Source organism: Sphaerodactylus townsendi, linkage group LG04 (genome assembly GCF_021028975.2).
Source record: "Sphaerodactylus townsendi isolate TG3544 linkage group LG04, MPM_Stown_v2.3, whole genome shotgun sequence".
In the NCBI taxonomy this organism is placed as follows: domain Eukaryota; kingdom Metazoa; phylum Chordata; class Lepidosauria; order Squamata; family Sphaerodactylidae; genus Sphaerodactylus; species Sphaerodactylus townsendi.
The window spans coordinates 30163565-30190987 of NC_059428.1; the positions used below are offsets into that span (position 1 = coordinate 30163565).

At 41.8% G+C, this 27423-nt stretch overlaps 1 protein-coding gene across 5 annotated transcripts in view; it reads right to left on the reverse strand.

The window, feature by feature from the left end:
- Positions 1–27423, reverse strand: part of ATP8A2 (ATPase phospholipid transporting 8A2) — a 432694-nt gene that overhangs the window by 88470 nt on the left and 316801 nt on the right. For all 5 annotated transcript variants that reach the window (XM_048492830.1, XM_048492831.1, XM_048492829.1 and 2 more), the window contains 2 exons: positions 25762–25818; positions 18733–18840 (listed from right to left, as the gene is read on the reverse strand). In XM_048492830.1, the coding sequence (XP_048348787.1) occupies positions 18733–18840; positions 25762–25818 (165 nt within the window). The remainder of the gene's footprint in view (positions 1–18732; positions 18841–25761; positions 25819–27423) is intronic.

Sequence of the window (27423 nt, forward strand, 5' to 3'; positions counted from 1 at the left end):
ATCTTGATCTGAGATTGCAAATGCCTTAGCAGACCAGGTGCTCGGCAACAGCAGCAGCAGAAGAAGGCCATTGCTTTCACATCCTGCATGTGAGCTCCCAAAGGCACCTGGTGAACCACTGAGAGCAGCAGAGTGCTGGACTAGATGGACTCTGGTCTGATCCATCAGGCTCTTTCTTATGTTCTTACTTTGTGTGTCTCCAGCATAACTCTTCCTCTTAATCCTCAAACCTTCTTTTTAATTTTATATTTCATTCCCTTTTCCTGTCTCATCTAGTCTTGCTCCTCTCATGTTTTTCAGAAACATGCAAACATCAACACAAGTGTCCCATGGATTATGCCATGAGACAAAACTGGGCAACTTCATCATCAAAGACTACAGTAATTGTTGAATCTGGATTTACCAAAGTAGATATTTGAAATATTTTCACTTGCCACATATTATGATTGCCAGTGGATTTCTAAATTTCCTTTCGGTCATGCTTTCAATCGATCCCTTTGTAGCTAATAAACATTTTCCCTTTTAAAACTATGGTCTCATTGTTTTATGAAAAAAGACCACACCAGCCTGCAATCTGCATATATGGAGGCTCAAGTTCCAAGAGGTTCAGAGATGGGAAATTCATGTGTGAATTGCCACATACATTTACTTCCCCAGAGTCTTGTGGTAACACCGTAGAAGACAGAAACTTGATTTGAATTCGCTAACAAAAAATACCCAGATGCCATTTGAGCGATGTAGTGTTGATGAAGCTTTTTTCTGCAAAACTCCACAGACAATAGGAGCCATTGGCCATTTGCCCCGTGTTTTTTTGTGAATACACGTGGCACAATACAAATCCCAGGAGTCTTGGTAGTCGATCTGATCTGGATGGGATCAATTTATATTTAACACATCTAACACATTGTGAGCTCATGGAGAATTGTCAGTGAGCCACTAGAAACTTCACCACAGCTGCTGTTATATTCCTACTGAAAAACGAGAGAGTAAAATGCAGGCAATTACTGAATTTCAAGCAGAGCTGCTCGGCAGCCTTATGAAATTCAATCAGTTGCTGCTGGGGACTCTGCAGCCCTCTGCAATTCTCTGTCTCCTGGCTGAATTGTCTTCAACAATAGGCTCAAGAAATGCTGCAGAAAAGTTAGAATCTATACATGCTTTATAAAGGAGACAGATAGTAATGGTCACTATCAGGGTCAGGAAGGAGATGATGCAAAAGATCTTAAATTGAGACCCTGAAGAGTTGCTGCCGGTCAGCGCTGACAAGACTGAGAGCCAGCGTGGTGTAGTGGTTAAGAGCACATGGATTCTGATCTGGAGAACTGGGTTTGATTCCCCACCCCTCTACCTGAGTAGTGGAGGCTTATCTGGTGAACCAGATGTGTTTCCACACTCCTACATTCCTGCTGAGTGACCTGGGGCTAGTCACAGATCTTCAGAACTCTCTCAGCTCCACTTACCTCACAAGGTGTCTGTGTGGGGAGAGGAAGGGAAAGGAGCTTGTAAGCCACCTTGAATCTTCTTACAGGTGAGGAAGATAGGATATAAATCCAAAAGGTGGGACATAAATCATCATCATCTTCTTCTTCTTCTTCTTCTTCTTCTTCTTCTTCTTCTTCTTCTTCTTCTTCTTCTTCTTCTTCTTCTTCTTCTTCTTCTTCATAAACCAAGGGTCTGGTTCAGTATAAGGCAGCTTCATGTGTTCACTAAAGAGTGAACTTGAATGCTTAACTTGCATTAAATTAAGCACTAATTTCAGAAAGAACCCCACAAGATTTGTGTGGAGATGTTTGTTGTTTATCTTTAGATGTTTGAAAGTGATTAAATTACAGGTGGCACAAAAGTGAATTCTGGTACTGAAATGTCCCTCCTCTCTAAGAGGAATGGGCAAACTGACAAAGCTGGGGTATTATTTCTTTTGGCAAATCAGACCCAATCACAAAAGAATTGGTTGCAAAGTTCTTGCTGCCTGCCATGAGACTTGGTCAATCTAGCCTACCCATGTCCTGATATTTTAGACTACTGTAAATATTTTAGGCTCTATATATTATGCAACTTTGTATTTTAATTAAAAGCCAATAAAATGCTTTTGTTGTTATACTGAAGTGTCATTGGAGCCAAAAATCCAACAAGTCCAGCCAGATAAAATCTTGTGCCCAAATTAAGATCTAATAAAATATACTATGGCATGGACTCCACGATGTCTGTGTTCCTTAAGGAATTCTGCATTCTCATATTCCAACTTACTAGTACTTCTATGCTGCCAAGTGTGAAAAGATGGGGTGGATGGTTTTTTCCCCTTCTCACAAAGCGGAGTTTTGGGAATGTACACTGTAACATTAGCACATCCAAGAGCGTCTCGGCCTAAAACCAGCACCCGCTATTGATTACTCATCCCAGAGAGTTGGAACCAGCAAGGAAATAAGGAACTCCACAAAGTGATCAAAAGTCCACAAAAAGGGCAGTTCATTCTACAAGGAGGAAAATATTAAGCACAAGACCAGCCACACACAATTGAAGAGTTGAGAGCAAGAATGTGGCCAGAGATAGCACCCAAGAGAGTTCTTAAACAGATGAAAACTTGCTGGATGAAAGCCAGAGCCAGACTGAGTCTTCATAATCCCCTCAGCTCTACTATCTGTGTCAGCATGGAAGTACTCTTGAAGAATGGAGATCTCCAAAGGGCCACTGGTTGTTTTGTACTCTGTTGCCCATTTGTTATTTTCAGATGGATTCAATGGCTTTTTTAAAAAGTGTGTGTGTGTGTGTGTGTGTATGTGTGTGTGTGTGTGAAGGATTACACATTAATCTGCTAACACAATGGTTTATCTCAGGCTACTACACTGTTTTATCTCTGGGTTTTTATCTCTGCGTTTATCTGCTACTACACTGGGCTGCTTTTACTTGCTGGTTTCTTAAATGTTTCAGATTTTTAATTGTTTCTTGATATCAGATTTTGATATTTTAGATAGTTTTTATGTTTTCAATCAGGGGGGTCCAACTCCGGTGCTTCAGATGCTCATGGACTACAATTCCCATCACCCCCTGCTGGCATGGCCAATTGGCATGGCAACTCCCATTAGACAATAGGTCTGTTTGGTATCACTACACCTTGCAGGAAGATGAGGAAAACGCAACACAGGGTCAACACTATCAGCCCTACCTGAACCTGACTATCATCATGCCTACTTGCAGCCTCATTCAATGACAGTACTGTGTTTCTCCCAAAATAAGACAGTGTCTTATATTAATTTTTGCTCCCAAAGATGCTATGTCTTATTTTCAGGGGATGTCTTATTTTTCCGCTCCACAGCTGCATGCTCTGGTGTTCTGCTCGACGGGCATGCTTCCAAACAAAAACTTTGCTACGTCTTACTTTCGGAGGATGTTTTATATTTAGCACTTCAGCAAAACCCCTACTATGTCTTATTCTCAGGGGAAGTCTTATTTTCAGAGAAACAGGGTATTTGCTAGAAATGTCCTGATCATTAATCACTCTTAGCATGCCCCCAAATCAGTTTAAATGTTTAAACAGTCAGCTGAAAAACCACAGTTTAAATTTGCAACCAGCTAATTAATCTGCTGACTAGAGCGAGTAACGGTTTCAGATGTCTGAGCAGATGATTGAACTCTTCCATTACCTACCTATCTGGTACTCTGCCACTATTTTTACAGATTCTTTAAAAAATCATCCTTCTGTCTTTTCAGCAGCGACTATCTCTGCAATTGTAGTTTCGTAGCTGTCTGCCTGCAATTTCTCAACGGCAGCCAAGTGTTTGCGTCCGCTGGTCCCCGCATTCCTGCCAAAGCCCTGCAGAAATGAGAGCTGCTACAGCTGCCAGGGTTTATTTACACACATTCCAGGCTCAAATTGAATTAATGAGCATAATTTAACTTGAGCAATGTCCTCTGTGGCTCTTGTTTCTCCTTGTTCCCCTTTACATTTCTTTTCTGGTGCATGCAACCACTCTTGCCATCTTAAAGGAGAAAGTCTAAAACAGTCTGTAACTGTGTCAGATGTTGGGGTTTTCATATGTCTTAAATCATGAAATTTTACCACCATTTGGGCATACATTCTATAGAAAGAGTAGATCATCGGATGCTGTGTATCATTTTATTGAAACCGTGTTCTGCTGGAAGGGGAAGGGTAGCCTACAAAATAAATAAATAAATAAACTGCTATGGCAACGCCAATGCCACTCTACACTATTTTATTGCTATAAGGCAGATATTCCTGGTTTTTCTTTTTTTTTGGATCCCTTGGGACAAAGTAGCCTTTCTTAAATGTTATATTTCATATGAAGGTGCTGTGTTGTCTTGAGCTACTCTTAGATGTTACTGATTTATGGATTGAAAAAGACTCTGGATTCTAACAGGCTAGTACCCTTTCTCTCAGACACCCATTCTACAGAAATCTCTACAGAAATCTCCCTCATGAGGTAACTTCAGGTAACTAATATACTACATAGGGGATCTTCCTTTGTGTATAATTCCCCTCTTCTATCTCCCAGAAGATATATTATTTATTTTTTATTTCACATTTATAGCCCGCCCTCCCCCAAAGGGCTCAGGGCGGCTTACAACCAACATATAACTAAAGTCATAACATCAAATAAACAATTTAGTGACTCAGCAACAGATTAAAACAGTAATAAGAACATAAGAACATAAGAACAAGCCAGCTGGATCAGACCAAAGTCCATCTAGTCCAGCTCTCTGCTACTCGCAGTGGCTTTGGGAGCTCACATGTAGGATGGGAAAGCAATGGCCTTCTGCGGCTGTTGCTCCCGATCACCTGGTCTGTTAAGGCATTTGCAATCTCAGATCAAAGAGGATCAAGATTGGTAACCATAAATCGACTTCTCCTCCATCAATCTGCCCAAGCCCCTTTTAAAGCTATCCAGGTTAGTGGCCATCACCACCTTCCTGTGGCAGCATATTCCAAACACCAATCACACGTTGCATGAAGAAGTGTTTCCTTTTATTAATCCTAATTCTTCCCCCCAGCATTTTCAATGAATGTCCCCTGGTTCTAGTATTGTGAGAAAGAGAAAAAAATGTCTCTCTGTCAACATTTTCTACCCCATGCATAATTTTGTAGACTTCAATCATATCCCCCCTCAGCCGCATCCTCTCCAAACTAAAGAGTCCCAAACGCTGCAGCCTCTCCTCATAGGGAAGGTGCTCCAGTCCCTCAATCATCCTTGTTGCCCTTCTCTGCACTTTTTCTATCTCTTCAATATCCTTTTTGAGATGCGGCGACCAGAACTGGACACAGTACTCCAAGTGCGGTCGCACCACTGCTTTATATAAGGGCATGACAATCTTTGCAGTTTTATTCTCAATTCCTTTTCTAATTATCCCCAGCATAGAGTTTGCCTTTTTCGCAGCTGCCATGCATTGAGTTGACATTCCCATGGAATTATCAACTAAGACGCCTAAATCCCTTTCCTGGTCTGTGACTGATAGCACTGACCCCTGTAGCGTGTATGTGAAGTTTGGATTTTTGCCCCTATGTGCATCACTTTACATTTAGCTACATTGAACTGCATTTGCCATTTCTGAGCCCACTCACCTAATTTATCAAGGTCCGCTTGGAGCTCTTCGCAATCCTTTGTGGTTCTCACCACCCTACATAATTTGGTATCATCTGCAAACTTGGCCACCACGCTACCCACCCCTACTTCCAGGTCATTTATGAATAGGTTAAAGAGCACTGGTCCCAAAACAGATCCTTGGGGGACACCACTCCCTACATCTCTCCATTGTGAGAACTTCCCATTTACACCCACTCTTTGTTTCCTGTTTCTCAACCAGTTTTTAATCCATAGGAGGACTTCCCCTCTTATTCCTTCATTGCTGAGTTTTCTCAACAGTCTCTGGTGAGGAACTTTGTCAAAAGCCTTTTGGAAATCCAAGTAGACAATGTCCACCGGTTCACCCCTGTCCACATGCCTGTTTACACCCTCAAAGAACTCTAGTAAGTTTGTAAGACAGGATTGCCTCTGCAAAAGCCATGCTGACTCTTTCTCAGCAGGTCTTGCTTTTCTACATGTTTTATAATTTTATCTTTAATGATAGATTCTACTAATTTACCAGGAACAGATGTCAAACTGACTGGCCTGTAATTTCCCGGGTCCCCCCTAGATCCTTTCTTAAAGATTGGTGTGACATTGGCCATCTTCCAGTCTTCAGGGATGGAGCCTGATTTCAGGGATAAGTTGTATATTAAAAGATGGCAACAATGCACCCCTGTCAGTTGCACCCATGAGAGGCCAAGGCAATAGATAGAACACAGCCTCACCTCAGCTGGCCAGATGGAAAAGCTCATGGCCTTGAAGGTCAAAACCAACTCTTTGAACATGATCCAGAACTCAGTCAGCAGTCAGTGAAGATGATACAGGACCAGCGTAATCTGGTCCGGGCTGGACACTCCCAAAAGGAGTCTGGCTGTTCATGGTGTATGAGCTTAAGCTTCCGGATCACAACCAAAGGCAGGCCAGCATAGAGCGAATTACAATAATCCAGGCTAGATATATTCCCCATACTCTTTGTTTATGGTCATAGTGGAAAGGCTCTCTACTATTCCACCTCGATCTTAACCAATAAACACATTTTCTTTTGTCTGTGTATTTCTACTTTCAACATACACTGACACACATCATATTTCAGATCAGATTCACTTTCTGACTGAAATCCTCTCAGGGTATATTTTCACACACAGCTAAGGGCCTTGATATTAACACAAGGAATCTAAATCTAAAAGTGTCCAATCTTTTCCCTCTCAGAGAGATACTTCCTCCCTATGTTAATCAACTGGTTTCTCTACCAATCAGAGTATACAGGTCAGTTTACCCAGTCAGAGTGCTGTCCAGTACTAGGAAGTTTTTCCCCTTGAACTCTGTTTGTGACTGCACTTTGTTTTTGGCTGCACTGCCAAACCTTATTCATCTGTTCAGCTCATCACACTGCCAGTGTACTTCACAGCCCTTTTGAGTCAAGTAAAGTGTGTCAATACAGCTCTGCTTAAGACAGATTTTATGAAACATCTCGGATCTTCATAATGGATCTTCTTAAATCCCCAGAGGTTTAACTGGAATTTACCTGTTCAGTCTAATCAGACCGTCTCATTTTAATATTTTACCTTTCTCCAGCTGCTTGATTAGTTATCAAATATCTTTGTTTAGCATGTTACAAGGTATGTTTGCTCAGCAGCAAGTTCGAAAACAGACAGAACCCTGGAGCGATATATGTGCTGCAACCCTAAACACCGTAACACTCTTCTAAGCACACTGACTTCAACCGTCTTAGAAATATGCAATTCTGCTAAAAACTGCACTGTTCACAGTCTCTATCTTTTCTTTTCTTGAAAGAATTTGAAATCCTACATCCAGCATCACAGGGTTCTTAGCTTTACATGTTACCATGGGGATTTCTCCAGGAGATGGCTGCACACAGGAGGTCTGTTTATTGCACTGAACAGGCCAATGAAGAATTTCCTGCATGTGATGTCAAAGGCAAGAGTGCACAAGCATTCCTCTGAAGTTTATGGAATGAAATCAACAGACCCCCCCCCCCCCCCGTGTATTATAATGCTGTATACCTTTGGTTGCAATCTTTGGAACAAAGCCTGTATGTATTCACTGGGGGGGGGGGGGGTCAGAAGAAGGGAAAGAATGCAGTTGTTCACAGAACAAGAGATTGTGCAGGCAAATGACAGCATTGTACCGTCTGAGCTCATCATCAACAGGAACGCCCCCAGCAACACCTTTCTTCCCCTGCAAGAATTGCTCTCCATGCACAACCCCTCCCCCCAGCCTCTTGAGAGGGTGAAGTTGAGCATGCTCTACTACATTAGATCAGAGGCTTTTAATTCCCAAGCAGGGCTTTGGTTAACACCACTGTTTTCCAGAAAACTGTAACAAATCAAACACTCTACTTAGAATCTGAACCACATCAAATGCTGGCAGCCGGAGACAACTTTAAAAAAAAAGAAATTTAACAAAGAATAGCACATGCCAATTAAACTTGTGTATTTTTAATGACATCATGGAGGTTAATTCCTTGTATCTGGATACTTTGTTGGACCAATCCCAGAGATAAATTGCTTAGTTTTTATTTTTCTTTTGTCCTGGGCCTTCTCAGGGTGGGGTGGGGGCTCACTGTCATCTGCAACAAATACGTTTGATAACTGAATGACGCTGCAGTATTTTGCTGAAAGATGGACTGGTTTTAGAAGGGTTAAATTTTCTGTTTCTGCTCAGCACTCTACAAATGGTAGCTCTTCCATGAAGCCTTTGGCTTAAGTGTTCATCACCAAATGAACTGACCAAAGCACTTGATAACAGCAGCTGCTCACATTCATCACTTGCTACCCTTGTATCTGCCTGCCCGCCCTTTGCTGAGTTTCACTCTTGCCCCTGCCTAAATATGGTAAGCCTCTGAAACCCGCAGTCAGCCTTATTTCTTTATTATCAGATCTATGTGAAATGGAGACAACAGATCTCCCAGCAGATTCCAAATGTGTGTGAAGCATTGGCCTGCAACAGGATCACGTGGAGAGGAGACAGGAAGTTAAAGGGTCTCTGTACACATTATGGAGTGCACAGTTTAGGTCTGGGTTCCCACCCAGAGTTCTATGCTACGTTGTCCAGCACACTTGGAGAAAGGACCTCACACTTGGAGAAAGGACCTCCCCTCCATGCAATTTTCCTGACCCAGGGGGAACTATTTGGCCCTGGTAGAAAAACCCGCACGTACATTTGTGAGTTTACCCAACTGGCCAACTAGTGCCTTCTCCACATCCACCACTGTTAACTGTTTGTATGTAAACAAGTTGCTGAAGTCACTGTTTTTGACTTGATCTATTGATTAGCTATTGGTCAGTCAGATAGCCATTCCTTCATATTAGTGAGCACGTACATCTGAAGTTTTAACGTTAACTGTTTCTGTTTGAGCAGAAATGACACCACCACCACCACGAGCACAAGACCACAGATAGGTACCAGCATGTAACCAAACGTACAGTAATGTAGATATGTAACAGGAAAGAAAGGATTTCTTATTGTATCTCCGCACAACCCTCCCTTTATAGCTAGTAAACTCATATATAAAAAGCAACTGAGAATCTGTCTCTTCTGTTCTACTTTGCTACACACACACACGCGCGCGCGCGCGCGCGCGCCAGGTTTCTGTTAGCTGCCCTAAGCCTCACAACTGGGGGGCCCTCACTTCCTGCAGCCGGCTCCCTGAAAAAGGAGAAGGAAAAGAAGAGCGGTTGAAATCACTCCATTGGGCCCTAGGTGATTCTGAGGCTCCATCCTGGACGTTTGTGCAGGATCCCATAATCAAGAAGACTGCCCCTGATCTTAGGGGCAGTGCAGAGTATAACCCATCAAGGGGAAGTGATAAAGTTGGCCTAAGCAAACCTTCAAAATGCTGTGCCTTCTTCGTGACCCCAGTATTAAAAAAATTAAGCAACAGCAAAGGAGTGTCCTATGTGAATCTGCCACCAGTTAAGGAAATACCAACTGTACATGTGCTTCTGCCTCGTCCATTGCTGAGAACGACTGCTCATTCCAAAATGGAATCTGTTGGAGCTACGGTACTTGGCAAGGGACAAATAATATAAGGCTACTAAGGTGCCTTCAGCTCTTTCCCTCTTCACCTTTTCCTAGAATCAGCACCTCTCACTTCAGTCCAAGGAAAATGGCAGGCAGGGAACGTAGACCATATGAAGGCAGGGAAGGTTGAGTGCTCACCAGCTGCCTACAGTCTTCCACAGTGCATTTGTAAAGAACAGGTGTGGATTACTGGTCAGCACTTAGCACCACAGTCGAATGAAAGCATACACACAAAAACTGACCTGGGAGAGGCCAAGCGAAAGCTTTTACACCCTCCCCCTCCCAAGAAAAGCTTCTGTCTCCTTGGGGAAAGTCTTGCTCACTGCCTGAGAACCTCTGAAATCCCTTCAATACAGCTTTGAAAAAGCATGCATATGTCATTATGCCGTGCTGATTTGTCTGCTCTGAGTGCAGTCCAGAAAAGTTCTAAAGCCACATCAAACAGGCCAGAGACCATTAACGATGAAAGCAAAACAAGATCAGCACCAAAAGCCTACGTCTGCAGACAGAAATCTGATTTCTGACTTAATATCTGAATGAAGCTTTTCCATGAGCTGAAACGTCCACACTGCGGTATAATATGCGAGAGTTCATATACAGACAAGCAACAGTTGGGCCAGCCGATTTCCCAGTCAGTGCCAAATGCTGCTGAAATATGAGAAACCAAAGGGGCAATAACAGAAACCTGTTGGGGGGGGTGTGTGTTTGTGTGTATGTGTGTGTGTATAGCAAAGTAGACAGAAGAGACAGATTCTCAGTTGCTTTTTATATATGAGTTTACTGGCTATAAAGGGAGGGTTACTTGGAGACAAAATAAGAAATCCTTTCCTTCCTGTTACACATCTACATTACTGTACGTTTGGTTACATCTTGGTACCTATCTGCTGTCTCACATAAAGTCGTGTCTGATGTCGTGTCTGCTCGAACAAAGAAACAGTTAACGTTATAACTTCAGATGTACGTGCCCACTCATATGAAGGAATGGCTATCTGACTGACCAATAGCTAATCAGTAGGTCAGGTCATAAGCAGCGACTTCAGCAACTTGTTTACATACAGACAGTTAACCCTTTTATGACTGAGTTGTGACAGGCACTTGCAAAATCCCCACAAAACCACCATCCAAGAAGAAGAAAACCTACACTGAAAATCATTTAAAAAATCCTTCAGAAGCACTTTACAACACATGCAGCAAGCAGTGGCGCAGGAGGTTAAGAGCTCGTGTATCTAATCTGGCGGAACCGGGTTTGATTCCCCACTCTGCTGCTTGAGCTGCGGAGGCTTATCTGGTGAACCAGATTAGATTGTGCACTCCAACACATGCCAGCTGGGTGACCTTGGGCTAGTCACAGCTTCTCGGAGCTCTCTCAGCCCCACCCTACCTCACAGGGTGTTTGTTGTGAGGGGGGAAGGGTAAGGAGATTGTAAGCCCCTTTGAGCCTCCTGCAGGAGAGATAAGGGGGGATATAAATCCAAACTCCTCCTCCTCCTCCTCCTCCTCCTCCTCCTCCTCTTCTTCTTCTTCTTCTTCTTCTTCTTCTAAATATCAACAGTTTAGTAAACAGCACATAAATATGTGTAAAGTGACATTAAGACACAGTCAACTTATCAGTCCAGAAAGGGGCTTTCAAGGCAAGTGAGAAGCAGAGGTGGTTTGCCATTGCTTTCTTCTGTAGAGTCTTCCGTGGTGGCATCCCTTCCAAGTTCTGACCCTGATTAGCTTCCAAGATCTGATCAGATCAGGCCATATCATGCTGTATTCCTGCCTAAGTGGCATCTTATAAGTAAACAAAAACTTGGAAACTGTTAAGTCGCAGCCTTGTGACTATCAGATCTGGATGCTACGGCAAGGAAGAAGTTGTTGTGATTTCTCTTAAGGTGTACATAGCAAAGTAATTTTTCAACAATTGTGCACGTATAATGGCTGGACCGCATGCTATTATGCTGATGATCATAAATGTGCAGCTATGTGTGGCACAATCTTCTTCAGTCCTTCTGAGGAAATCAGGTATTTGACCTTCATTTGTAAAGGCAGGCACAGACATGCGTTTTTCAGCTATATGGTTCAAGCAGTGCAGGTAATTGGTTTAAGATACCAAAGTCAGAATTCCAGCAGACTGTGGCAATATTAGAGGAAAATAATTTCATCTCAAAGCAGTGGCTTGTGGCCGAGTCTTTCTTTAGCTTTCTGTCACATTTTTAGGTTTTGTTTGATGCTCAGTAATTTGAAATGAGTCCAAATCTCTGATTTAAACTTTACGAACAATCATAGGTTGTCATGCAAGTAGATCACTCGAAGTATTGCTCATGTGAGGCCTATTGTTGCCTGCAGTGGTCTCTCCACAGCTTTCCTGGCACATCTTGTATTTTTAAAACCTTCCTTAATAAATAAAAGGGCCCAATCTTGAACACTGGTTGTGTAACTGGTCATAAACTAGACAATGGTGGAAAGATATGGACCTCTAACCATCGGCTTAGCAGGAGAACTCTGTCTGATCTGCTTCAATCAAAAGGCAATCTAAATCAAAGGAATCTTTTCTTAGACAACGTGCCACACGAAAAAAAACCAATAAATACAGCGCAGCGGAGTACATGAAAAATGTTAAAAGTCTCTTCCTAAAGGAAGCCCCTAAAAGAATTAAAAAGAACACAGTGTGTTTTCTGTTGAAGAGGATCAAAATAAATTAATCCATGACAAAACATGAGAAGCTTACACTGAGAAAGGGAAGTGGGAATTACCAAACCAGAACATATTAATGGTCCATCAGAAGTAATATTCAGTATACAGCTATGCCTTATGGCAGATGCTTCAAAGGAAAGATTAAAACATCCATGAAGTAGCTCACCTTGCAGTAGTTCAGGAATAAGAGGGGATGATAAAAGAGGAATATTGCTTGACAACAAAGCAACAAGCAATGAAGCAAACCTCAAAAGGTGCCTAAACAAAGTTGTTTCACTTAGTGGTGCTCTCCCAATTAACTAGTCTGATACATTTTGAGCACTACATGTTCTTCATCAGAAACACACTGATGGTCTTTTTTTTGTTATGAGATGACGGGTTTCTTTTCATATCAAGAGAATCCTTTTTATTCTCAACAAGAAAAGAAACTACTCCTGCAGGAGAAAAAGCAGTGACCCACCGTTTGCCTCTGATGAAGACTGCTTTGCTTGAAATGCATCTGTCAAGTTAATTGGGGCCGTTTCTGCATGGCACAATTATACCAGGTTACAATTGGTGTCTTACAATCCAGATCTATTTTATCCTGGTTTCTCCCTTCGCATGGCTTTCCGTTTCTGTGAAGGAATCGAGTGAAGACTGGGAGGAAATACTCCAGTTTTGCATGAGCCCAGGTTTTTTGTATTTACACTGCAAGCGTATCTGCGCATGTGCAAACATCCCCGGTGTCCCGCATTCTGATTGGCGTTTGTTTGGGGGCGGCACCTTGATTGAATGTCTCCACCCTGCCTTTTGAATTTGAATTGCTGGCATCCGCCTTTAAACCTGCTCTGTGGTTTTCAGGTAGCAGCACGTTTTGTGAACCGGGAGCTCTAAACCTATTCAGCATGGATCTGGATCCAGAGGTGGAGCAGCTGCTGGGTGTGTTTGTGGTACTGGATGGAGACCATAAGGAGTCCATAAAGAGTCTCAAAGCAGCTTCCTCACACCATGTACCTTGTGAGATAGGTGGGGGGATGAGAAAGTTCTGAGAAAACTGTGACTAGCCCAAGGTCACCCAGCAGGCTTCTTGTAGAGGCATGGGAAATCAACCCTGGTTCTCCAGTCTAGGCCCTTTCCACACATGCGCAGAAACGAGCCTCCACTGGCAAAATTTATGCCAATGGAGGCTTGGGGGACTCAAGGCGTCGCGAAGATGGCCCGCGACTTCCCCCATGAAGTGTCCGGAGAGGCGGCTCCATCGTGGAGCCACCTCCTTCTTGGTCAGCCTCTTCACCTGACCTTCATAGTCAGTATCAGCTCTGGAGGGCTGCAGGGACCCGCCCACACTGCCCTCTGACCTCCAGGGGTTGGAGGGCAGTGTGGGTGGGTCTGTGCAGCCCTCCAGAGCGACACTGGACATGAAGGTCAGTGGAGGCGATGGGGAAAGCAGCATCTTCCCAGCGGTGCGGTTCACACCCACAGACGGGAAGACACCGCTTTGCAACAACCTTGCTCAACAAGCAAGGTTTAAAGTGGTGCCTTCACGCCGCTCCTGGGTGGCCAGGATGGTGCTGTTGCGATGCAGCAGCACCTCCTGTGCGAACAGCAGCCCAGGGATGCCGTTTTTGCCATCCCTGTTCCACTGTATTTTGCCCATGTGGAAAGGGCCCTAGAGTCAGCAATTCTTACAGTGCAATCCCGAACAGAGTTACTCCCATCTTAGGCCATTGAAGTCAATGGGCTTAGACTGAAGTAACTTTGCTCTGAATTGCACTGTTAACCACTATACTATCCTGGGTCTCATACTAGTACATACTGGCAGTAGACTTTTTTTTTTACTAGACTGAGATTTTATACAGTCTGCCTCATCCACTGAATTGTTATGGACTATTTTTCACAGAAGGAAGGTGGGAGATTTATATTTTAATCCTCCCTTTGGATTTATTTACAATTTATAGTCCTGGGAGCCAAACGTTGACAATTCTATGACAAAGAGGTGCTAAAAATAATTTGAATGCTAGAAGCCCTGTGTATGTTTGGATTGACTCCCTTTCTCCCAGATCTCTTTATTCTTGCTTAGATGATGAATGGACCTTTAACGTGTTGGATAATTGATTTGATCTAGGAACACAGGGCTACAAGTACTGGGACATGTTAATGACCATGCTCAATCACATACAGTATAAGTATTATTGTTTGCATAAAATTAATCTCCAGTAATGTCAGCTGCAGTGAGGCAATAATTTCATCTTTCAAGTCCAGTGAGCATAAAATAACAAGGTTTAAGTACAAAAACATTTTGAAGAAAGTATTCCTGTGTAAGGCAGATGCCAAAAGTCTGTGATGCAGAATTTCTTTTCATCTGTAGATGCAATAAAACGAAGGCTGAGCTCAAGTTACTCATTTTTTTATATCCCTGGAGAAATATGTGTTTATTCAACAACAAATTGTTTACAATAAAATGTTTACTTTATCTGACTTGTTCCGATTATTAACAGATTTTACAAGCTCTCGTTGACATGCCCACACAGGCAAATTGACTAGCTATGTAACATTGTGACATCATCCTGCTAATTATGTCTTTGAATGATGGGGATCCCTCATCCAGGAAGCACTATCAATTGTCCACATTTGTTCCCAGTGATGTCACCATATAGCCAGAATCTGATTGGATATGCAGCAACCTATCATCTGATTTTCCATGAGTTTCCTAATTGGCTATGATCAATCATGTGAATGATTCAAGAAGATAAGCAGCAACCAAAGAAAAAAGGGGGTCAAAGCAGTAGCCAGAGGGGAAAAAACAGCATAGGACAGGTTAGTAAAAAAAGTAAATATCTGAAAGATCTCTCTCCCCGCCCACCCTGAAATGATTCATAATTAAAATAGATGTTTTTAATCTGAAAGTAGAAATTGGAGAATATTACCTGCAAAAAAAGAACTTTTTTTTTTTTTTTTGTTTTTGTGTGTGTTTTTTTATTGTTTTTTTTTTTTTTTTTTTTTTTTTTTTTTTTTTTTTTTTCCCCGAATTATAAGACAGTAGTCTTTATATTAATTTTTGCTCCCAAAGATGCGCTATGTCTTATTTTCAGGGGATGTCTTATTTTTCTGTGTTCTGTTCGTCGGGCATGCTTCCAAACAAAAACTTTGCTATGTCTTACTTTCGGGGGATGCCTTATATTTCGCACTTCAGCAAAACCTCTACTGTGCCTTATTTTTCGGGGATGTCTTATATTCGGGGAAACAGGGTATTCAGTGAAGCTTCAAATAAAACAAATTCTCATAAACACTTCCATCTGTCCTGATTTTGTAAAAAATCTAAGCTTCTAAGTTGTGGTCCTAGGTGGCCCTAGGTCAACGATATGTTTCAAAGTATTAGCAGGAGCTTTTTAAGCTCACTGGTCTGGGCTTCCAAGCATGTTTTGTGGCTCTGCACAATACTTCCTGTCAAATTTCACCCTAATTTACGGAAATATGAGTTAGAGTTGCTGATGCAAATGGCTCTGTGAAGCATACTGAAGATTCCAGGGGAAATTATCTCAGGAATTTTTAAAATCTCTTTCAGTCATAAGCCTATTGGTAGGTCATGTCCTGTCACCTGTCACTCTCCTTACTCCAGAAAGCTGTCCATCGCAATTTCCCATAGCTTCTATTATCTGCTATCATGAAACAATAAAATATTTATTAGACCACAACCAGGTTTGACAGGGTAAGCAGTAAACTGTATAACCGCTTATAAAATGTGAAAGAGAACAGAGATGCAGTACATTATTAACCATTCTGTGCAAGAGAGATCTATTGATTCATAATCTGAAATTTCATCAATGCCTTTATCATCATATTGGGCCCTTCCATATTGACTTTTGTCAATATGGAAGGGCCCAATATGATGATCCCACTCATTCACATGTAAGGTGGAGTGTGGACTACAACTCAACCGAAACTGGAATGTTAACATGAGCTACATTACCGCAGCCCCCCACCCTGTATTCTGCTGGTTTTTTGTGGGAAATTTTATCCCTATTCTAGGATTTACTCATTTACTTCCTTTGCACACTGCTTTTCTCCTCAATAGGTTTCCCAAACAACTAACATTGTTCACCTGCCCTCCATTTTATGTTCACAACAACCTGTGTGAGGTAGGCAGTGGCGTAGCGCCAAGGGGACGAGGGGTGCACAATGCACCAGGGGTGCAGGGCACATGCGTGCCCCGGGCACATTCCCCCTCGTTCTGGCCCTGGAGGCAGGTGAGACTAAAAGGGGGTCACTGGCCCAAAGACAGCAAAATGGGGATCTGAACATGGATCTACCAGATCCTAGACCAACATTTGAACCCTTTCACCTCATTGGTTATCAGTGTCTAAAAGTCAGTCAGTCAAAAAAGGAAAATGCTGAAACGCCTAGGGTACATGCTCCATTTTGTAATGGAAATCTCATATACCACACATCCTGGTTAAAGATCCTGGACAAGGGAGGAAAACACTTCTCCGCAAGTGCAACTACTGTACTTGCCCATGCCACAGGAATTTGGAATGGGATTCTTTGGGAGAGGAGTTAAATCAGTTATAGACTGGAAACTAGAACAAGTACCGGTAGTTTGGAAACTGAACATCCAGGGAAAAACCAGGAAGAGGAGAATTTCGGAAGCATTCATCTTTTCAAAATGTTTTTGTTTCATTAACTTGGTTTATGCTTCTGTGAATATATATTGCAATAACCACTGGTTGTGAGAACATAAAAGTCATTCAGTCACTCATAGAGTGTTTCTTTACACTTGTAAATGTGGCTTCTAACTTGCTAGAACAACACATTTTCATTTACTATGACTTTGCTCCCTGTAGTATTTTCACTTACATTTATTAAACTTTCATTTTTCCCCGGGAGTCTCCTATTTTACAGATTCCCATCGGACTCCTGAGTGGTTTTGACAGACTCGTTATTTTTCCCTATTCTCCAAGGGATGAAATAATGACACCGAAAGGGAGAATTTCACCACCTGGAACTCAATAGACGTTGAAGGAACAAATCCAAACTCTCCCTTAACATTGTACAAGTAACTGCGAGTGACATATGAAGCTCCCTCCTGGTTATGGTCACCGAGTAATTTATTTTACAGGTATATTTTCTTTTCCTTTCCACAAGTCAAAGAGTACTAGAAAAAAGCTGGGTAATCAGGAAAAATATACAGTGCTGCTTTAGAAAACATTTAGTTTGCAAGTGCTATTCCGTAAAAGCACCAACTGGAAAATATCACATTACTAATGCCAAATCCTGAATGCATACTGCCCACAACTGAAAGAAATACAAGTGCATAGATCTATAAACATAAGTTTATGCAAGTGTTACCAACTTTCTGGATGCAAACTTTTCCTCCCTTCATGCATAGGCTATTGTTTGCGAGGCCTGGCTGATACGCATGTGGAACTTTGCTTCTGCAAACTCTTTAAGCTGTAATAACTCCCTTCCCCCCAATAATGCTCTAGTATTCTTCCCAGACACATTGGGTTATGAAGATATAGGACAGTATTTACTGTATATAGCCAAAAGTCATTACAATTGATCACAAGAAGATAAAACATATACATAACAATTTGCTGGAAAGCTTTCTGGACCAGAAATTGTTGTGGGTGTGGGATCTCCAGGTTCGGTGGCCGTACTCTGGCAGTTTTAGCTCCTAACGTTTCACCCACATTTACGGATGGCATCTTCAGAAGAATGTCATGGTACCATGACGTGACACACCTCTGAAGATGCCAGTCATAGATGTGGGTGAAATGTTAGGAGCTAAAAGTACCAGACCACTATAAATAACATTATTAAAATAACCAGATCTAAAAGTACTTCTCATAACACTGGCTTTATGACATTAATTTTTGAAAAGAGAACTGGATGCATACTGCTCTTAGGTTCTGTGATTTCGGCAAGGTATCTGGATTGTGCTTGTCCCACAATGGTCCCTGGAGCAAATTTTTATTTACAGCTGACAAAACTGGTACACAAGATCAGGGTGTGGGGAGTTAGTTTGCCAGCTAAGGGTAGGGAAATACCTAGAAGTTTTAGGGCATGAGAAGGGTGCATGAGAAGGGTGGTATTTGGGGAGGGGAGGGACTTCAATAGCGGATGATCTCCAACCATCATTCGCAGGATGGCAACCTGGGTGGGGAGTTCGTGGCCACGAAATTGAACCTTTCCTCTCGTGAGGAGGAGGAAAAGATAAGACTGTCCTTGGTTACAATAAAACCCTTGTCCTTCAGTTGAATTTTTTTTTCAGTGCAAGCTTTACACTTGGAAGACATTTAAAACAAACGAACTTCACGGCATTCCTTCAAAACCACCACTACCATCACCATCATTGGACTTAAATGGACAGCTCCTATGAACAGGTCTAAAATGCTGGCTCTGGAAAGTCTGCTTGCCCAGCTCTTTGACAGTGTGAAACAAAGGAACTGACCTGTCCAAGCATGTCTGGCGCAATAGGGATGACGGGCCAGATGGCGGAGTAGGCCCCGAAGAACACCAGCCAGAGCAGCATGCTTCCCCACACAGCCAAGTGACTGAACTGTAGGGGAAAAAAACACAATTAAGACTCAGCAGAGGAAACCTCTTTCTCTGCTCCCCTCTCAGGTATTATTTTACTTCAGACCCTTCTTCTTAATTTTCCCCACAGGGGCTTTTGCCAGGCTCACTCAGTCCTTGATTTAAAGCCAGCCGCAAGATTGATTAAACCACTCAGAAAACTCAGCATTTTAAAATCTGTTCTCTATGAGGCAGCACTTTGGTTTCTCAGCCAAGACTTCACCAGACACCCCTTCTCCCGCGCCACTTATTTACACACAGGACCCAAAGAATTCTGCCACAAAGGCTGGTTCAAAGGACAAGGAACCGTTGGTTCCACTATGTTCTGCCACAAGTCTTTTGAGGGCTTTAAAAACAAATCCTCACAAACAAGATGAAGAGGTTAAGATAAAACTTCTATCACTTGGCACAAAGAGCCACCTTTAAAAAAAACTATCTTGAACAGTCTACCCAACACTGGCAATTGAGAAAACTTCAGGTTAGGAAATTCCTTGAAATTTGGTTATGGAGCCCTGACAAGGTGGAGTTTGGGACAGTGCTTTGGAGGTCACCCTCCGATAGCAGCTATTTTCTCCATGAGAACGGATCTCAGTCATCTGGAAAGTGCTTGGAATTCCAGGAGGTCTCCAGACCCCACCTAGCTGTTGGCAACCCAATAAAGCATCCACTTGTGTCATTTCTCACACGGACAGTGGAAAGTAGAATCTTGTTGGGCTGGGCTTTTTAATTTCTGCCCTGCTTGCTATGATAGACTGTAAGAGTTGCCAGCTCTGTGTTGGGAATTTCCTCTAGATTTGGGGTGAATCCTGAGAAGATTGGGGTGTTGGGAGGACAACTGACTTCTGTCATCTGGACATCAGTTTCAATTCTGGGAGATCTCCAGGCCCCACCTGGAAGTTGGCTATTCTACTGACTGCCCATTTATACATGCCAAACTCCATTTTGAGGGGCAATGAATACTGCCAAAATAATTAGTCCTACTTGATAAGCACTTTCTTTGTTTAACAGCATTCCAAATAAAGTAAATCGTTCAATAAAACAGCACATTCCCATTCTGCCTATACCAAATGGCTAGTTGTTACCCCGATGTTGCCATTTTTCTGCCAGCGGGCGAAGACGTTCCTTGTTTCGCTTGACATTCTCTCAGTGATCCTCCTTCCTCCCCAATGTTTTAAATGCTGTTTTTATCTTTTGTACTTATTTTAAACGTGTTTTAATGATGTATTTGTATATTGGTTTTAACAGCATCCAAAATGAGCCTTTAATTTGTATATTTTAATTTTAATTTGTTATTTACCTTGGTAGCAGAAAGATAGGGTAATACTATTATTATTGTTGCAGATTTCACAGCTGCCAGATCCTTAGCAGGTTGTTGGCCTTTAATTAAAATTCGAGTTGTTGTTGTTGTTGTTACCATCACCATCACCACCACCACCACCACCACCACCACCACTACTACTACTACTAATAATAATAATAATGGGATCCACACAAATATTATGTTGATACATACAGCTTCCTAGGCCTCTGGATGAGGCTCAAATTGTAATGAAGGCCAACAACCAGCTAAAGAACTGGCAGCTGTGAAATCAACCAATCATCATCATCATCATCATCATCATCATCATCATCATCATCATCCCAGTGGTAATTGGCATGCTGGGCGCCATCCCGAAAACACTGGGGCAGCACTTGAAACATCTTCGAATCGACAAAAGTAACATCTGTCCAATTCAGAAGGCAGCTCTGCTGGGATCCGCACGAATACTACACTGATACATTACAACTTCTTAGGCCTCTGGGTGAGGCTCAAATTGTAATGTTAGGCCAACAACCAGCTACAGATCTGGCAGCTGTGAAATCTACAATCATAATAATAATAAACAGCCTTAAGAATCCTTAAGCACACTAGAAAGACCTAAGCAGAGTAGCATGGATGGGTGTTTTTTTTTTAAAAAAAAGGTTTTAATGCTAGGGTTGGTGAACTCAGGAAATTGATCCTCACATATAATAACTGCGGTGAATCCAAACCAGTACTGACATAGTCCCCTAAGCAACACTCAATGCAAGCCCAATACCAGTAACAATAACCACCACTGTGCTGCCAAAAAACCCCTCTAAAGACTACCCTAAGGAAGATATTAAGGATTGCCTGCCTCCATATTGTCCTGCAACATATTGTTGCTCTAAAGGCATGGGACATGCCCACGCTTGTATGAATCAGCTCAAAATGCAAGATGGCAATTGTATTCTATGATGCTGATTATGGTTGTAATCAGTGGTGGGATTCAAATAATTTAACAACTGGTTGTTCACAAGCACCATTTTAACAACCGGTTCTGCCAAAGTGGTGCAAACCAGCTGAATACCACCACTGGTTGTAATCCCAAAAAGCCTCACTGAATAAAAGAGAACTTACTTTTCTGTAGACCTGTTTAGAATTGTGTCTACGAAGATTATGATGCTCCTTTCTGGTACTTATTCAGAATTAATTAACTTGAGATAGGAGTACTATTCTGTAGTCATTTCCTTGATGTACCGAAATCTTTCAACTTCACGGGCATGTTTATATGATCTCTGAATATCAATTTCTGAGCTCTGTGCAACCTCTAATTTGTTTATATGTTTAAGAGCTAAATCAGAGGTAGAAATCTGAAAGCATCAGCAAATCCAAATAGATCAAGGACTTCTGGTGAAGCTATCTCATTTTTTAAATCTTGCCATCATACTAAAAAGAGAAAAATTGCTGTTATCTGGTACATAAGATGCACAATTCTGTAGACTCAACTTTGAGAAATAATGTATTATTGAAAGATTTCACAGTCAGATTCAACTGGTTGTTCTGGGTTTTCCGGGCTGTGTGGCTGTGGTTTGGTAGATCTTGTTCCTAACATTTCACTTGCATCTGTGGCTGGCATCTTCAGAGATGTATCACAGAGAGAAGTCTGTTACACACTGTGATACACCTCTGAAGATGCCAGCCACAGATGCAAGCAAAACGTTAGGAACAAGATCTACCAGACCACGGCCACACAGCCTGGAAAATCCATAACCATGAGAAATAATGTTGCTGAATACCCTAAAATCTCTTTGCTGGCTTATATGGAGGCTATCATTTCACAATTATAGCCCTGGGTGAAGAGTCTCACTTTCTAGGAATGAGATGTAAGGTTGGAGAACTGGTGCTCCATAGCAGTGATGGTGAACCTTTTAGAGACCGAGTGCCCAAATTGCAACCCAAAACCCACTAATTTATTGCAAAGTGCCAACACGGCAATTTAACCTGAATACTGAGGTTTTAGTTTAGAAAAAACGGTTGGCTCCAAGGCATGCGTTACTCGGGAGTAAGCTTGGTGGTAGTCGGTGGCTTTGCTCTGAAGCAACCGTGCAACTCTTTCAACGGGTGAATCACGATCCTAGGAGGGTTTACTCAGAAGCAAGCCCCATTGCCAGCAACTGAGCTTACTCCCAGGCAAAGGATCATGCTTTAGTTCTTCACATGAAAATCAGTGGGGTTTAACAGCGTTTAACAGGGTTACCTACGCTGCTCCCCCAAAACCAGGTCTTAGGTTTAATGCTAACAATCGAGCCCAGTGGCCCAGGTCTGCCTAGATGTGTGTGAGGGGGTGGGGGCAACTCTGATTGCGCGTGCCCACAGAGAGGGCTCTGAGTGCCACCTCTGGCACTCATGCCATAGGTTCGCCACCACTGCTCTATAGGGACTGCCTCCCCGGTTTGCATTTACATGGGAAGAAGGGATGCTATTTTCAACAATCCCCCCGATGAAGATCCCAGCAGAAATAACTGGGGGGAATCTCCTGTTTACAAAGGAACTGCATTTGATAAGCATTTTGGACTGCAGCAGTGTGGAGGAGGCAAAGAAGTCACACTCCATGGATGGAAATTGTTTCTGTCTATGGAACGTGTGGGTGGCATCTAAGCCTTTGTCTCCACCTCTATTTGTATGTTTATAAATAAACCAAATATTACAAAAATGTCATAAGTCTCCAATGCACTCTTATGCAAAGGAAACCAAATCTAGTAGGACATACTGCCGCCGGAACTTCTTAGTGCTTAATATATCAGATCCCAAATAGGGATAAAGAACTAATTTTCACCACCATTAAGATTCAGAATTCAGTTTGAAAATCTATGATAGTATTTCATGCAGAGCATGTAGTAATAAAATATGCAATAACCGTAAATGTTCCTCAATGCTGGGGTTGAAGAGATCATCACGAACCTCGCTGAAACTTCCAACAATCAGAAACCTCCTCTCTGCTCTGTTGAGTGACAGCTGCCGTGTGTTCCCCCTTATTTATTTATTCAGACCTTCATTTCCCCCTATCACATCCTCTTGTTCTGCAAGGAGACTTTCTCACGCCTCAGACTAAGCTACATGTAACAAATCCACCTGATGATGGAGAAGAAGCTTAACGCAACACCAACTATCTGCTAGTTCTGGAAGGAGGTCTACATGGGGCAAGTTGCCTACAGCTGAAACAATATGTCTTGCCGGCCCGAGCTGGCAAGATTGGACAACAAACTAAGAAGACTCCTTCATCATAAAAAAGACATCCATGAATTAAGTGAAACAAATTATTTTCTTTCTGAAAAACACATTTACTGGGTTTCACTAGAGCCTGAGGGAGGGTGCTCAGTTCAGAAAGCAGGTCAGTAGCTGATGCCTCTTCAGTCACTGGGGGGCAATTAGATAGAAAAGAAGCATCATATTATATAGAATTTAATAAGATTTAAAGGCAAGCCAAATCTAAGCCACGAACATAGACATAGATACACTTTTTGAATGGGCAGATTCAGGGGGGTCAGGTCAGTGAATTTAAGATAATGAAAAATGAAATGTTACTTCAGAATAAATTTAATTTAATTATGAGTACCAGGAGTTTTTGTTTTGTGCTGTAGTTTATCTACTCTCCCATATTTTTTCATAGTTGATGTCTATATGACGGTAATTCAGTTCTACTGATTTATTTATAAATACTTTGTGTGAACCATTCTGAATGCATTTCTGAGCAGAAAGATGGCCCACAATTCGTGACAAGATAAATAATGCAAACTGGAATGCACATTTTTTTCATAAGCGTGGATCAAACTTTTAAAAAAAGAAAAACCACTTTTAATTATTTTATTTAAACTCATCACTACTACTGAGAAGGCACTTTTATGAATGTTGTTCTTATGATTGTTTTTATTTTATTGTACTGCCTTTACCTTGTGAGCCACCTTGAGTAAGTCTCAAGGAACATGGGTAACACTGCATAGAAAGAATTAAAAAACTTTTAAAAAAGTCTCCTTGTATTTACAAACACCTCTGACAATTCCTTTCGCTTCTCCTTAAAAGATGTGTGTGATTCTGTTTAAAAAACAACAACCAAAAGCATGAATAATGCTGAATAGGAATAATGCAATACCTTTACAACCTTTTACAGAAAAACAGCCTTCAACAATCCCCTCCCAACTGTCTAAAAGGCAGTCAATTCTCTTCCGTTATGTTAATTTCTGTGGGGGACCAGCTCCTGGCTATCAGCAAGAAATTAACGAGTAACTGACTAGCACTTCGCTGAAGTCCTTCAATTACTCTGTTTCCCTTCCAGACATGAGAAACTGCTGCTGCTGATAGTATCTTGCTCAGAAAACACTGGGTTTTCTACAGGTTTAAAATAAAGCAGATTTTCTGTGGAAAGAACAGGCTGTTAACAGACTATGCACCAAGAGAGTGACATCATGTGGAATCAGGGCGGGGGGGGGGGGAAGCACCAGTTGGATAAATATAATGTGGGAAATCTTTGGTGTAGAAACAGCACTGGAATCATATCATTTACAGCTTTAAATGTCAAAGACACCTTCCCCAAAACTAACTGAAAGGTAAGTGAGAGGCTTTCTCATCCCTTGCTCATTTTCCTCATTCATAATTAGCAGGTATGTTTACATTTATTCAAGATGCCAGTCAGATCAATTTTTTTGAAAGTCATGGATGCACAGTTACTACTGATTTATTACCAGGACATATTTTTCAGATTTGTGGTTCCTTGACAAGAAACGTTTAGGAGACTGACCCTTCTTCCCTGAACAAGAACTCTTTTGTGTTTTCCCAGAAAGAGGCCTCACCAGTAACAACATTCTGTGATGTAGGCTTCTCTCAAGTGCTGAGAAAACAGTGAGAAGGTATATTAGGAGTCCTGCTAGGCTAGACTGCAGTTGAGCGAGCTTTCAAACATCAATTCAAAGTGTTTGTTTTGACTTACAAAGTTTTGAATGGTCTGGGATCAGGGATGACATTCTCAAGTAAGAGCGTGTCGGTCAAATAAGACCATCTTCAGAGGCTCTTCTTTGGTCCTACCTTCAGTAGGTGCTAAGTGTCTTTCCTTTGCTGATCTCTGTTCTTTGGAGTCCCACCCAGAGAACTCCACCTTGTAATACCCTCACTATCTTTGGGTTCAACACCAAGTCCATACTTTTTCAATAGGATCTGTTTTAATGCCTTATATTCATGTTTTTATTGGTGTTTATTTATTCCTAATTTTTCTGCTTACAGGATTTCTATTTTCTGTTTACACGTGTCATGTTTTCGGTTGGGTAATTAATATTACAAACACACTGATCGTGGAATAGAAAAAGACCTAAACACTTTTCTGATGGAAAGGATGGATTAGAAAGATATAAAATAAATTGCTATCTGCAAATAAACTCATTGCAGCTGCTCAACCTTTCTGGCTGTAGACACTGCCAATGATAAAATGCCAATGATAAAAATTCCTTCTTAGAAAAAAATTGTCACTGAACACCTACATTACAAAACATATTTCCAAAAATATAATTTTCTTTGCTTAATTATAGGGTAAAATCAGAAAAGGGACGATTTAAAATGTGTCTTAATACTTACTTTTGTCCATGCTGTGGTTTCCAAACCAGCTTTCAAACAGACTGTCACCACAACATACTGCCAAAAAAGGAAAAATACAGAAAAATAATTTAATGCCAGCATTTATTATCCACTCACAGCTCTTTGACTCATTCCAAAACAAACAATAGTTAGGTTAACACATTTTCACAAAAGCTTCTTGACTCAGCAATACATTTTACTTTTCACGTGACCAGCATGCTTCAGGAGTACAAGAGTAAGAAAGAGATCAGAAAATATCACTTTCTCCTGAATAGTCACGGGTGATGTCCTGGTGGCATCTAGCGTGCCTGGTTAGATAGGTGCCATAGTAGAGTCCTGTGAGCATGAGAAATGTCAAAGGCAGGTATGCCACAGACCACCTCCACACTCATCACACCCATGCAAATTATATGACATGATGCTGCAGTGTTAGTTATAATGATGGAGTATGGGAACTGCATATGCTGAAGCCCTTTGTACATTACGGTCCCCTGGGTGCACACATGCTATGTGAAAGACTTTTCCTGGTCAGGATGATTGTTTATGGACTAATCGTATTAGAATGGTAGCGATCAGAAGATCTACAGCAGTGGTTCTCAACCTGTGGGTCGGGACCCCTTTGGGGGTCGAACGACCCTTTCACAGGGGTTGCCTAAGACTCTCTGCATCAGTGTTCTCCATCTGTAAAATGGATAAATATTAGGGTTGGGGGTCACCACAACATAAGGAACTGTATTAAAGGGTTGCGGCATTTGGAAGATTGAGAACCACTCATCTACAGCAATGCACCAGTTCACCTAAAACTGAACCATCTTGGAATGACCATATTCTCACCTGAAAAAGCCAAATTCTAACTCTATATCCTCCAGTTTTATCCTAGTTTAAATGTCTGGTTTCATCCTAGTTTTAACTTTTATCCTAGTTTTACTCACTACACTGAAGCTCTCTTTGGTCAATAAGTTTTTGGTGATTCACCTGCTCATAAGAGAAAAGCACACTTCCCATAAACATCTTGATAAGTCCAGTGTGACCAGGACAACAGATGTATATTACAGGTTCAATATGCATGATCTTTTTTCTTCAGTGTTTGAATCTATATGCACCAAACCTGAAAAATGCATGCATTGCCCTATTCACACAAAATTGCAACTATGTGTTTCAGGAACACCATGGGTAGCATGCTCTCCTTTTATTACAGAGTTGAATGCCAACTAGGGTTGTAGCTGAGGTCTGGCAACAGCGAGAGTTGTAGGGGGTGGGGTCATACAAAGCAGGTGCTATGGCAAAGCTGCAACATCACTTCTGGCATGAACCCAGAAATTACATAATCACAACAATGTGCTATGCTGTAGAATTTCAGCAAAACTCTATGGTAAAACCATACAGCATAGTGCTGATGACTTGCAGGTTCACGCTAGAAGAGGTGTTATGATGCCTTTTCTCTCCCCCATGGTCCTATGAGTGGCAATGAACAGCTGGATGGGAGATATCCCACCTGGCCAGCCTAATGCCAACAACATGACTGAAAAACTGTTTGACTGGTCCCTGATTTATAGGAGATCAAAACCTTCCTAGAGTTGTCACCTGTTCTATCTTTTAATGCCTGACTTGTGTAAATTCAACAGATGTAGCCTTCCACAACATGGTAGTTAGCTTAGGTCT